General features: G+C 52.1%; 1 protein-coding gene and 1 long non-coding RNA gene across 4 annotated transcripts; one reads left to right on the top strand and one right to left on the bottom strand.

Annotated features, from left to right (window-relative positions):
* Positions 1–3,743: 3,743 nt before the first annotated feature.
* KEAP1 (kelch like ECH associated protein 1) lies at positions 3,744–11,746 on the bottom strand. 3 transcript variants are annotated; one of them, XM_007168981.3, is made up of 6 exons: positions 11,414–11,746; positions 8,661–9,346; positions 6,572–7,257; positions 5,097–5,302; positions 4,642–4,818; positions 3,744–4,482 (listed from the first exon to the last, which is right to left on the bottom strand). In XM_007168981.3, the coding sequence occupies exons 2-6, from the start codon at positions 9,297–9,299 to the stop codon at positions 4,316–4,318; spliced, it is 1,875 nt and encodes a 624-aa protein (XP_007169043.1). In that variant the 5' UTR covers positions 9,300–9,346; positions 11,414–11,746; the 3' UTR covers positions 3,744–4,315. The 3 variants fall into 3 exon arrangements, with proteins under 3 accessions (XP_007169043.1, XP_057397034.1, XP_028019069.1); XM_057541051.1 differs by lacking the exon at positions 11,414–11,746 and adding an exon at positions 11,022–11,143; XM_028163268.2 differs by lacking the exon at positions 11,414–11,746 and having other exon boundaries at positions 8,661–11,015.
* Positions 11,249–12,184, top strand: LOC130707279 (uncharacterized). The gene is made up of 2 exons (XR_009007177.1): positions 11,249–11,336; positions 11,738–12,184. It is a non-coding gene; the product is annotated as an uncharacterized LOC130707279 (long non-coding RNA).
* The last annotated feature ends 55 nt before the right edge of the window (positions 12,185–12,239 follow it).

Below are 12,239 nucleotides of genomic sequence, written 5' to 3'. Positions count from 1 at the left end.
GAAATATTTGTTGTTCCTGCCTCATCTGTTCACTTGGTGAATCCTCAGAGGAACTGGGAGATGGTCAGAGACGGTGAAATATGATCAGTAAGGGAAAGACATGGGCTAGAAATGAAAGAGAATCCACCTGCGATAGCTGAGACTTAAGAAACACCAACTCCTTGGCTAATGCTATTAATCTTTCCTGACCCTGAAGCTGAGGGCAAGTGAAGGCAAAGAGGGAGCTGACGTCAGCATCGGGCTGCAGTTTCGAATTTCCCACAAATGTTGTCTAAATCAACTGAATAAATCCCAGGGGATCCTGGGATGTGTAGTCTGAAAAGTGTTCCTGGGTGTCCGGCTTACAATTTGGTGTAATAAAATCAAAATTACAACCCTGAGGTGTGGATTTGGTGCTGGTGCTCACAGGAGGGAGAGTCCTTGTTTATTTATAAAAATATAATTTTCCCAGAAGTTCTGAAGAATGCTGATTTTTTAAAAAATAGGAACAAGCCAAAATCAGGGCATTCTACACTCTGGGGCTTCTCCAATCTCGCTCCTTTTCTTCTCTGGAAATAGTTCCGTTTTTTACCCAAAGGCCCGCAAGAGGGTGCTGCACTCCTTTTAGGCCACACTTTCTGTATCAACCCTGAGGGTCTCGGGGAGCTACAAAACCATCATAAAATAAGACAAGTGGGTTGGTGTAAGCACTGATTTTTTCACAGGTAATGAGAGCCAGTGAGGAATTTTAAGTAATTCAGGTATAGTACTCTGAGGTAATAAAATGTTATCATTATCATTCTTTGAAAACCTTAATAATTCAGATTAATGTTAGCATTTCAGGTTTTTAGTACTTATCTCGTTCCTAGTCAATAATACTACATTGGGCTTCCCTGGTGGTGCAGTGGTTAAGAATCCGCCTGCCAATGCAGGGGACACGGGTTCGAGCCCTGGTCCGGGAAGATCCCACATGCTGCGGAGCATCTAAGCCCGTGAGCCACAACTTCTGAGCCCACGTGCCGCATCTACTGAAGCCCGTGCGCTCTACAGCCTGTGCTCCACAACAAGAGAAGCCACCGCAATGAGAAGCCCGTGCACTGCAACGAAGAGTAGCCCCCCCACTCGCTGCAACTACAGAAAGCCCGCGCACAGCAACAAAGACCCAACACAGCCAAAAATAATAAATTAAAAAATAATAATAATAATACATTTATTGTATTCTTACTGTGTGCCAGGTGCTAGATACTGTTACTATTCCCCACTTTACAGAGGAGGAAAATGAGGCCCAGAGAGGATTTGCACCTAGTAAGTGACAGATATGGGTCTCAAACCTAGTCTGTTTTCTCTATTCTTTTTTCTTTTAAATTTAATTTTCTTAAATTCTATCTTCTGCAATACTGTATATTCCCACTAACATTTATATTTTAAAACCAGGATTCCCAATGTTCTCCTTACTTGTTGCAAGTAATAAATACTTTCTTCACCCAATTAAAAAACAAACGCACCAGAATACACTCCCAAGGGAGAAGATAGTCCTTGAATTGAAGGTATGTTGTATTGCACAAAGATACTCTAGCATCCAGAACTACAGTGGCCTTCACAGAGCTGAAAGTTATCTTAGACATTGTCCAGTTAATTGAGTGGGAAGTTACTTGCTCATCATCACTATGAGTTCATCCTGTCTTTCACCTTCATCTTTGTTTTCTCTTTCTATACTGGAACTTCCCCTTAGCTTATAAACATGCTTTATCTTCTCAATCAAAAGCAAAACCCCAAACCCTCCCTGAACCCTTCGTTCCTCTCTAGCTGTCATGCGTACTTTCTTTGCCTCTTCTCACCCAAATGTCTCAAAAGAGATGTTCCTTTTTTTAGCATCCTTCACTGATTCAGTGTTTATCTCCTCAGCAACAGTGCCTGTTCTAAGGAGGCACTCAATAAACATTTGCAGAATCTATTGCTTTACCCTCACGATTCTACCAAAATGGTTCTTAGTAAGCTTACTTTCCAATCGCCAAATCCAGTGAGCATTTGAAGGTCTCTTTCTGAACCGCTTTGTATTTAATAGTGTGATTCTTTTAAACTTTTTGTGCTCAAATTTTTCACCACTTGGCTTCTGTGACACTGTACATTTCTTAGTTTTTCTCATAATTTTCTGCTGTTGTGTTTCTATCGGGCCTTCTCTTACTTCCCTCTACTCCTTAAATGTTGTTTCTCAGAATTTGCCTTTAACCCATTATTCTTGTTCGATGCCAGTGTCTCAAAATGTGGTCCCTGGATGAGCAGCTTCAGCATCAACTGGGAACTTGTTAGAAATGCAGTTTCTTGGGACCCACCTATTGAATGAGAGACATCTAGAAAATTCAACACCCATTTATGATTTTAAAAAAGATGTAGCAAACTAGGTATAGGAGGGAGCTTCCTGAACTTGATAAATTTTCCAGCAAAACTTAAGGCACAGATTACAGAAAATGTTTTGGCAAGTATCAGAATTAATGGTGGAACATTAGAAGCAGTCACCTTATAGTTAGAAGTAAGACAGCTATGCCCACTATTACCATTACTAATCAAAATGGTATAGAATGTCTTAGCTACTGCTGTAAGACAAGAAAAAGAAATGAGTTGTAGAACTATTGGAAAGATGACATTACACTATCATTATTTGTAGATGACTATCTGCTAAAAAAAAAAAGATACTAGAAAGAAGCTGGCAGAAGATCAATACATCTATATCAACAACTTCCCCATAACAGAAGTATCAATTTAAAAGGATCAGTGAGTAAAGATCTCATTGACAAGAGCAGCAAGGCCTATAAAACTCCCATAAAACCCACTGCAAGCCCTTTGTGGAGAAATTATAAAGCTTTCCTGAAGGACAGCAAAGTCTTCACTAAATAGACAGATATACCAAGTTCATGAACAGAGAGACCTAATATAAAAATTGTTTTCTCCCCAACTGGATACTTTAATATATTATTATTTTTATTGATATTAGTATAGTATTTTTAAATAAATTTATTTATTTTTATTTATTATTTTTGGCTGTGTTAGGTCTTCATTGCTGCGTGTGGGCTCTCTCTAGCTGCCGCGAGCGGGGGCTACTCTCCGTTGCGGTGCGCGGGCTTCTCATTGCGGTGGCTTCTCTTGTTGCTCCTGGCAGGGAAGGAATCAAATGTTTCCTCTAAGCTGTTTGGAAGAACCTGTGAAATCCCCAATAGTTGAGACCATACTTCATTCTTCTTTTCTCCACTCCCCCAGCACGAACAGAGTTGACTCGCAGAAGAAAAGATCCAGGCCACATACTCTGTTCACACATATAGTTCAGAAGGAACCAGGCTGTTGAACCCTTTGCCTAAGAAAATTCTCAAGAACCCCTTTGTCCCAGGCACCTAAATAAAATAAAAGGCTCAGTCTACGTTATTGAAGTGTATAAAGATGACCAGATGGACTTTCACGGCATTTGGAAGGCGTGCTAGGGATAGTCTGCCTTAAAATATAAACTGTTCACGTGTGCAGTTAACCTCAGGGAGCCCTAGGAGATGAGTCAAGGAGTTGGGTCACTGTCTGCAAAGCAGCTAAAAGTGATAGACAAAGTGAGCCCTGTGTGGCTTGCCCATGGGGAGAAAGATAACCTACATATCAAAATTCAACGGGCCGAGATAACAAACTGGTTTCAAATCCAAGCCCTAAATCAAAGACTTGAGTGCATTTCAGGAGAAGAGTCCTTTCTGTCCCACTGGTTCGAGACCTCCAGCTGAGAGCCCGGGTGGAAGACACTAGTTAGTTTGTTCTTTATTTTCAATGGAAAGTTACAGGGTTACTTATCAACAAAATGACTGTCCAGGGCAGCGATACCCAGTGGTTTCTATGTACAGGCCCATCCCCGGGGTCCACATCTCTGGAGGGGCCTCAGCCCCTGAGGCCTCAGTTGGCTCCTTCCCAGGCCTCCAAGAACCAATCACGAAGATGCAGGGAACAAAAACCAGCCTGTCCTCGGCACCTGCTTTCATCCCAAAGGGAGGCGGTGGCTGCTGGTGTGGGACCCAGGCCTGGTCTCGGGGTAGCAGGTGTAGGGGCCTCTCCCCGGGGGGCCCGTCCTTCCCGCACCCACCTCCCGGGCAGGCTCTCTTGGACATTCCTGGGACTACTCTGATGGGCTCACGGGTTCCCATTCTGGCCTTCTTTTCTTTCGAGTTGTCATTTTAACACTGAGGCATCCCAGCCTCCCATCCTGGAGGACAAGCATTTGCTCTGTAGCCTTTTCTTTTGTCCCTGTTTTTGTACAAAGACGACAATACTCTGGATTGGAACATTTTTTTGCCCGAGAAACAAAAGTGGCTCAACAGGTACAGTTCTGCTGGTCGATCTGCTTCCGGCAGGGCTCCATGGTGACAGCGACGCCAACCCCACTCCGGCCAGATGTCATGCAGGTCACCTCGCTCCAGGTGTCCGTGTCTGGGTCGTAACACTCCACGCTGTCCAAGAACGTGTGACCGTCGTAGCCTCCTGCAGGGAGAGCAGAAGGGATGGTTGTTCCCTCCGAGGGCAGGGGGAAAAAGAGGAGAAGAAACCACAAGATGCCTTCCTGCCAGGATTGGAGCCTGCCCCTAAAAAGATGGGGTTAGGTAGGCTTCTCCACCCAGGCCCCCAACCCCAGGGCCTCACCGAGAACGTAGATTCTTCCCTGGTGCACAGTAATTCCCAGGGCGCTTCGCCGATGCTTCATGGGGGCTACGAAAGTCCACGTTTCTGTCTCCACGTCGTAGCGTTCCACGCTGTTCAGCTGGTCCTGACCATCGTAGCCCCCCGCAGCATAGATGCAGTTGTGCAGGACGCAGACTCCTAAGTGGTACCATGCAGAGAGGGTGACTGCGGGGCCTGGCCTTGCGGGCCCCAGCCACCACCTTCTTGGGCGGGGGACCCTCCCCTCCCCCTTCTCCCCTCTCCAGAGTGACCCTTTAGAAACAAAGCCGGGAGAGAAGAGCATGGACTCTTATCAGAATCTAGCTCTCCTGTGTGTGCCACGGGGTTTAAGGCTGAAACAGGAGGCCTGGCCGAGTTTCACGCCCAGGGGTGGGAGGGTGTTCCTCTTCTCTCCCCTCCCCGCAGCCCCTGCGCACCTGCCCCACTTCGGATGGTGTTCATGGGTGTGATCATTCGCCACTCGTTTCTCTCTGGGTAGTAACACTCGGCTGAGTTAAGGCGGTTAGTCCCGTCAAAGCCCCCGACCGCGTAGAGTAGACGGTTGAGGACAGCCACTCCCACCCCAATCCTTCGCGTCAGCATTGGGGCCACCAAGTGCCACTCATCCCGCTCTGGCTCATACCTGCAACGACATAATAACAATGACAACAGCAACCACAGCTGACCTGGAACACTGACCCCCACTGATATTCTGCTACGTCTTTAGGCACTTGAACTCTAATTCTCACAAGGATTCCCCAAAACACAAGTTATCAGTAGGTCCATTTTCCAGATGAGGAAACTGAGGTTCACAGCCACCATCTGCTCAAGGTCACATGCACATCTGTTGGACCCCAATGGCTCCGTCATACCACTGCCTGTGCTGAGTGTTATGTGTGTTACCTCACCAAAGCCCCACGCAGCCTGGTGGGGAAAGGAGTCCTCGCTATCGTCCCCCACCTCACCGATGACAAGACGGAGGCACAGAGAGGTGAGATGGCATGCCCAGGGTCACCCAGGAAGTGGCAGACCTGGGGTCTGATCCAGCTCTCTTGGACACCAGAACCCCAGTCCTAACAACTACGCTACCGCCTGGCATGGTTCTTCTCAAAGTATGATGCTCAAAGACGGAATAACCACATGTCCCAGTTGGCCCAGGCACTTCCAGTTCAGGCCTGCGCTCTGGGAATAATTCATAGGGCCCCTTTTTTTCTCAAAAGTGGGCTGCTGAGGGTGATGCATCATCTCATCATCCTATTCACAGACCGTGTACATTAGAAGCCTCTGGGGTGTTTGTTTAAAATTCCTACTCCCCAGCCTCACTCCAAATCCACCAATGCCAGATCTCCAGCATCCCCTGTGGTGGGCCGGGGAGTTTGTTTTAACAAGTTCCAGGTGAGAACTGTATTCTGGCTCACACCTCTGGAAAACAAGAAGGCAGAGGACTAGGCTATAGGAGAGTCAAAAGCCCAAAATACTTGGCCTCTAAACACAGGGTCACCACGCACAGTTGTGCAGACTGTGTACTGCACAAGGGCACCACATCTAAGGGGGGACCTACCATGTAACAGGCCTCATACATACGTTTATTACAACAATTTGTGGACAGATGGCAGTGAGGTGTCACGTTTTAACAAAATTAGCATATTACAACAATTTCAAACTGATGGAACTTTTTCCAAAGCTGTACAAAGTTGCTGTGTGCATTTGTGGTGGCCCTGTAAACAGTTCCCAGGCCCAGACACATCATCCAAGGTCATGACCATAAATCTCCCAGGAGTTTAGCTTCACCTTGAGGCTTCCACTCCCTGAAGGCAAGGCACAGAGAAAAGCACTCAACAACAGGGGGATCCCCCAGATCCCAATGGCTTGGGAACCCTTGGAGCCCACCCCTCCAGACGCCGCCACTCACCTCTCCACACTGTTGTGGTGGATACAGCCATGGGAGCCGCCGACAGCATAGATGTGCCCATCGATGACCCCAACCCCGATTCGGTTTCGAGGTACGCTCATGGAGGCGCAGGGCGACCACTGGTTGGTCATGGGGTTGTAGCAGTCCAGGGCGCTGGAGTCGGTGTTGCCGTCGGGTGAGTTGTTCCGGCCACCCACGGCATACAGCAGCCCACCTACCACACAGCCTGCCAGCCCGCTCCTTGGCACCTGCAGGTCCGCCAACCGGAGCCAGGTGCCATCACTGGGGTTGTAGGCCTCCAAGTAGCTGAGTGACTGGCGGAAGTAACCGCCGGCCGTGTAGATGAGCCGGCCCACCTTGGGCGCCCGGCAGGGCATCACCTGTGTGGGCTTGTGCAGGGTGAGCTCCTGGAAGATCTTCACCAAGTAGTCCTTGCAGCGGGAGTCCGACTGCAGGATCTCGCACTTCTGCAGCTGCATCTGCAGGAAGTGGGGTGTGAGCGAGTGGCAGCGCACAGCCCGCAGCAGCGCCTGCACGTAGAAGCGCCGCTGCTCACAGTCGTACTTGACCCAGTTGATACAGGCGTGGAAGACCTCGGACTCGCAGCGCACGTTCAGATCGTCCCGGCTGATGAGGGTCACCAGCTGGCAGTGGGACAGGTTGAAGAACTCCTCTTGCTTGGCCACCTGCAGAGGGCATTTGTGTGACGGCCTGACTTACATGTCTCTCTCCACCTCCCCACCCCCCCAGCCCGCCCTTCAACAGTGCTATGACCTTGGACAAGTCACTCAACCTGCCTCTGACAATCTCAGTTTCCTCAGGTGTGAAACGGGGATTTGAACAGTATGAACCTCACAGTTTGTGAGGATCAAATGAGTTACATTACATGAGCCAAGCATGTAGTGCATAAGTACTCAGGTAAATGGGCAAAGACACAATGTATCATGTACGTTTTTGTATGATTTTGTATTTGAACTATAAGAACATTACCCTTTTCTTTTAAGGAAATTACTTTTCAAAATAGCAGACAGACTACAAAGGCAATAGCAATAGGATATTCTAGAAAGAAAAAAAAGTTCAGCCTCAAAAAAAACAGCCTGAGTTGCAATTTCGGCCCATTACTTTCTGACTGTGTGACTTTGGGCAAAGACCTGAAACATTCCAGGTCTTGGTTTTCTTCCTCTATAAAAAGGGGATTAAATTAGTAGCTATCTCATAGCAGGGCTACTCCTAGGGTAAATATTTCTTGCCAGGCACTGGTCTATATAAATAATTTCAGTCACTCCACATAAGCGGGTTACCAATTTTCTGGTACCCCCAAGCCCATGCAACCCCTTGAAACGAAATGCTGTGCAGGTCAGTGGGACAGCCTTGCTCTTGGACCACCTTCCTGGAAGCCACAGGCCTTAGGACTAATGCCAGAGCTTCTTGGGGCATCTGGTCAACCCCCAAGGTGGTAGAGAAGAAGAGGAGTGGCGATCAGGGTAGTGTCCACCCCAGCTGGTCCCAGCCACTGGAGGATGACTTTGAAAACTTCCAAGAAGACATTCCAAAGCATACCTCCTCCTAGGAGAGCTGGGAAGATTCAGTGATTTAAAGGATGAAAATCACTTAGAACAGGGGCTGGCTCACAGCAAGTGCTCAACAAGCACTTATTTTCTCTATTCACAACTTCCTCCACTTAAAAACGAAAACGAAACAAAGAATAGTGCAAGAACAACACTTCGTGGACCAAAGAAAACATGTGTAAGGGTCATACTTGCAGTCAACAGCATGTCATGGGTGTTCAATAAATACTGGCTGACTGACTGAAAGGTCAGGCCCTGCTCAGCACACCAGAGTGAAATTGCCAACATATTCACTGCACCCTATCCCCACCTTTAACCCCAGAGAGACCAGGGAGCCCAGAAACCCATGAAGCCCTCACTTTCCTCGTTGTTTCCCAGAGTTGCCCCAGATATGTAGACTAGGAAACCAGAACCCATTTTTCTCCAGCTCCTTGCCTTGACCCTTCACATCTTAAGGGGAGACAGTGATGACCACCTGTCTGTTCCCAAGCCCTTGCTCCACGTCCCCTCCCTTTGCTCACCTCCCCAAAGTGCATGTAGATGTACTCTCGGGCACGCTGGTGCAGCTCAGTACAGCCGATCTGCTCGGCGAAGTTGGCGATGCCAATGGCGTTGCTGGGATCCAGCTGCTGCACCAGGAAGTCGCTGCAGGCGCGGACCACGCTGTCAATCTGGTACATGACGGCACCGTTCATGACATGGAGCACACACTTCTCACCCATGGAGATGGAGGCCGTGTAGGCGAACTCAATGAGGCGCTCCATGACCTTGGGGTGGATGCCCTCAATGGACACCACCTCCATGCCCTGCTCCCGCAGCCCATTGGTGAACATGGCCTTGAAGACGGGGCTGGATGAGGCCAGCACCACCTTGTGGGCCATGAACTGGGCGGCTGGTGCGTCCTGGTACTTGACCTGCAGTGTGACATCACACAGCTGCTGGCTGAGCCGCAGTTCGTTCATGATGCCGAAGGCCTGCTTGGTGTGATCCTCCAGGGTGTAGCTAAAGGTGCGGTTGCCGTGCTGGGAGGGCGTCACCTCGGCCTTGCACTCGGTGGAGGCGTACATCACCGTGTCCCCTGCCCCCTCAGGGCGCTGTGACCTCAGGGGCAGGAATTGGGTGTGGGCCCCAGCCCCACTAGGCCCGGGTTCCAGCTGCATGGGGTTCCAGGTGACAAGGGACAACACCACCACTGGCACTCAGGGGCCTGGAGGAGGGAGAGCACAGGGCTGGGGGGAGGGCCTGGGGCCAGGCCTTCTTTCCTAAGATAAAGTAACTCCTAGACCAGTTTTCCCTCCTAAGCACAGGTGAAGCATTGTGCATTTGCGCTCCCTAACTGCCCCATGGCCTCACCAGCCCAAGGGTCCATCGTAAATCATAGGTCAGATGGTGACCCTCCCCTGCTCAGAATCCCCCTACAACTCCCTGTGGCATGAAGAATAAAACCAAACTCTTCAATGGCTTGCAAAGCCCTTCACAGTCAGCTCCTGTCCACCTCTGCCCTTTGCTCATTCTGTTCCAGCTCTCTGGTGGCCCCTCCCTTCCTAGGACATGTCCAACTCACTCCTTCATTCACCTCACCAACATTTATTGAGCACCTACTGTGTGCCAGGCACTGTTCTAGGCACCGGGGACACAGCAGTGAGCAAGACAGGCATGCACTGTGTCCCGCTGGAGCTGACACTGAGGAGGGAAGGGCCATAAGTAAAATAAGCAAGACTGGAGCAGAAACTGGGGTTATGAAGAAAATGACAACAGCATTGGGACAATGTGATGTGGGGGCAGTTTTTTTAAAATCAAGTAGTCCAGGCCTCTGTTGGAGCTGAGACCAGAAGGGTGAACGTAGGAAGAAGCTGGGGGTGGGAGTTAGTTTTCCAGGCAGAGAGAACAGCAAGTGCAAAGGCTCAGAGGCAGAATGATGAGAGACAATCTAGAGAATCAGGGAGGAGTGTAATGAGAGAGACTGACTAGTGAAGTGAGGCTTTCGGTGAACCCTGTGGAGTCTGGAGGGCCAGAGCATGAGTTATGTTTTGAAAAGTCCTGCGGGGAGTGGGGGGGCGGGTGGTGGATCTGCAAGAGGCTCCCTGGGTTCTTCATCTTATCTTTCTCTGGGCTCGACTCAGAGTCACCTCCTCCCTGTTTTATTTCCATCACAGCACTTGTCAGCAATGAAAAGGAGCTCCTTTGCTTGCTTGTTGAAGGATGGCCTGTCCCTCTGGCCCTGAGCCCCAGGCTTCAGAAGGCAGGTAGATCTGTGTAGGTCAGGGTTATGCCCACCCTCTCATGTGCCTCCCCTGCATCCTGCCTGGGGCCTGGCACCCCGCAGGAGTCAGTAAGCTGTGGCTGGCTGACTGCCCACTCCACTGTCCCTGCCAGAGCACCCTCCTCCACCGGGCCCTGGATGCCGCTTGGCCGCCTCTCCCCAGCCGAGGCCCAAGCCTGCCTCTCGGTCTTTGGCCAATGGGTCAACGGTGCCCCCTGGGCACCGGGCACTTCCCCCCAAGAAGCGGTAAGTGGGGGACTGCGCATGTCACGCCTGAGCCGCCAAGGCCTGGAGAAGGGAGGAAGTAACCCCGCCGCGGCCTCTCCACTGCCAGCCCCGGGGCACAGACCAAGCCCCCCAACGCCCCGGGGTCCCCGGGCCTCCGTCCGAGGGGCGCTCCCTGGGCCTCTCGCTCGGCTTGCGTCGCTCCCGGGCCACCCCGCGAGTCGCGCCGTCCAACAAAAGGATAGGACTCGAGCCGCGCCCTCCTGGCCCTCCGCGGAGCCGCGGAAACCCCGAGACCGGGCCCGCATCTCCCGGTTCTCCGGCCCCCGGGCACGGCCGCAGGGCACTCACGGCCCGCGGCGCCCTCAGCCCGGGCGCAGGCCGCCCCACTCACCCCGCCATGGCCGCGCTCGGGCTCCGCCTCCGTCGCCCAGGCCCGGGCGCCTCCATCGCAGTGCGCAGGGGGGAGGCGCGGAACGCGCGCAGGTCACCATGACTAAGCAGAGCCGGGCGCCGGCCGTGTCAGAATAAAAGTCCCCGCGGCCCCAGGCCTCCCGCGGCGGGGCCGCTCCCCCTCCCCCGCCCACGCTAGCTGTCGCCCTGTTGCGCAGCCCCAGCGCAGCGACCACAGCGCCGGTCGTTGCGGCGGGACCAAGGACCGCAGCGCAGCCAGCCGCGTGGTCGGAGCCGCGGAGAATCAGAGCCCCAGGTTCGAGGCCCAGCGCTTCCCCGCACCAGGGATCAGTGGACACCCCTCCACGCCGCTGCCGCCGCCGGCGCGCTCACCTGCGTCTCTGCGTAGCCTCCGCTGCTCTTGCCGCGGGGTGGGGATGCCAGGGGCGCGGCGGTGGCTCCGGGGACGGTGGTGCCACACGCGCACCGAGCTTCCGGGAAGCCCGAGGGGCCGTGGCCCGGTCGGGCGCGGCTCCCGCCTAACCTTCACTGTCAGGGTCCCGCGGGCGCTTCCGCCGTCTGGGGGGCCTCGGCTTCGGGGCGGCGGGGCCTGCGGGATTGCGGCCGTCGAATGAGGGGCAGCCTCGGGACGCCCGGGAAGGAGGCGGGGAGAGGGCGCAGCGGGGAAGGAGTCGCGATTCCCCGCCCTTCCCGCAGGTGCCCGGCGCTCGTGAGCGAGGAATGGGGCGTCGGGCGAGGGCGCACGGCCAAGCCCACCCGGCCCGTCCCTCCTTCGCAGCCCCTTCCATCCGCCGGGTTTCGTCGTGTCAGCGCAGGTCTGCTCTCCACGACCTGTTCTCCCTTTAACTCCACACAGTGCAGGCCTCACATTAAGGCGGCCTCAGGATCCAGCCAGAATTGTCTGCCTACTTGGATTTGCATTGTCTTTATATTTTACCTCCAGTCTGGAGGCGCGTGGAGCTCGCGGTCGGGCATTCGAACAACGGCTCTGCCACTCTCTATCTCTGTGCTGGTGGGCCCATAATTTAACCTCTCCATGCTTCAGTTTCCTCCCTGTAAAATGTTAATACCTGCTAGGTTATCGAGAGAACTAAATGAGAACGCTAGGGCCTAATAAATATGGATTGTTATTTTTCATGGCAAGTGATACTGAGTTTGCTGTTTGTGATATAAAGTTAGTTTTTAAGTAAATGTATTT

Source organism: Balaenoptera acutorostrata, chromosome 2 (genome assembly GCF_949987535.1).
Source record: "Balaenoptera acutorostrata chromosome 2, mBalAcu1.1, whole genome shotgun sequence".
Classification (NCBI taxonomy): Eukaryota; Metazoa; Chordata; class Mammalia; order Artiodactyla; family Balaenopteridae; genus Balaenoptera; species Balaenoptera acutorostrata.
This window is presented reverse-complemented; position numbering and strand designations above follow the sequence as displayed.

What these genes read in the sequence shown, in the direction of transcription:
- KEAP1 (XM_007168981.3), bottom strand. Translation starts at nt 9,299, where the DNA reads ATGCAGCTGGAACCCGGGCCTAGTGGGGCTGGGGCCCACACCCAATTC. An exon ending in CACCACAACAGTGTGGAGAG is followed by an intron (nt 5,303 to 6,571) that starts GTGAGTGGCGGC and finishes ATGTCGTTGCAG; the next exon opens with GTATGAGCCAGAGCGGGATG. An exon ending in GGGAAGAATCTACGTTCTCG is followed by an intron (nt 4,483 to 4,641) that starts GTGAGGCCCTGG and finishes CTCTCCCTGCAG; the next exon opens with GAGGCTACGACGGTCACACG.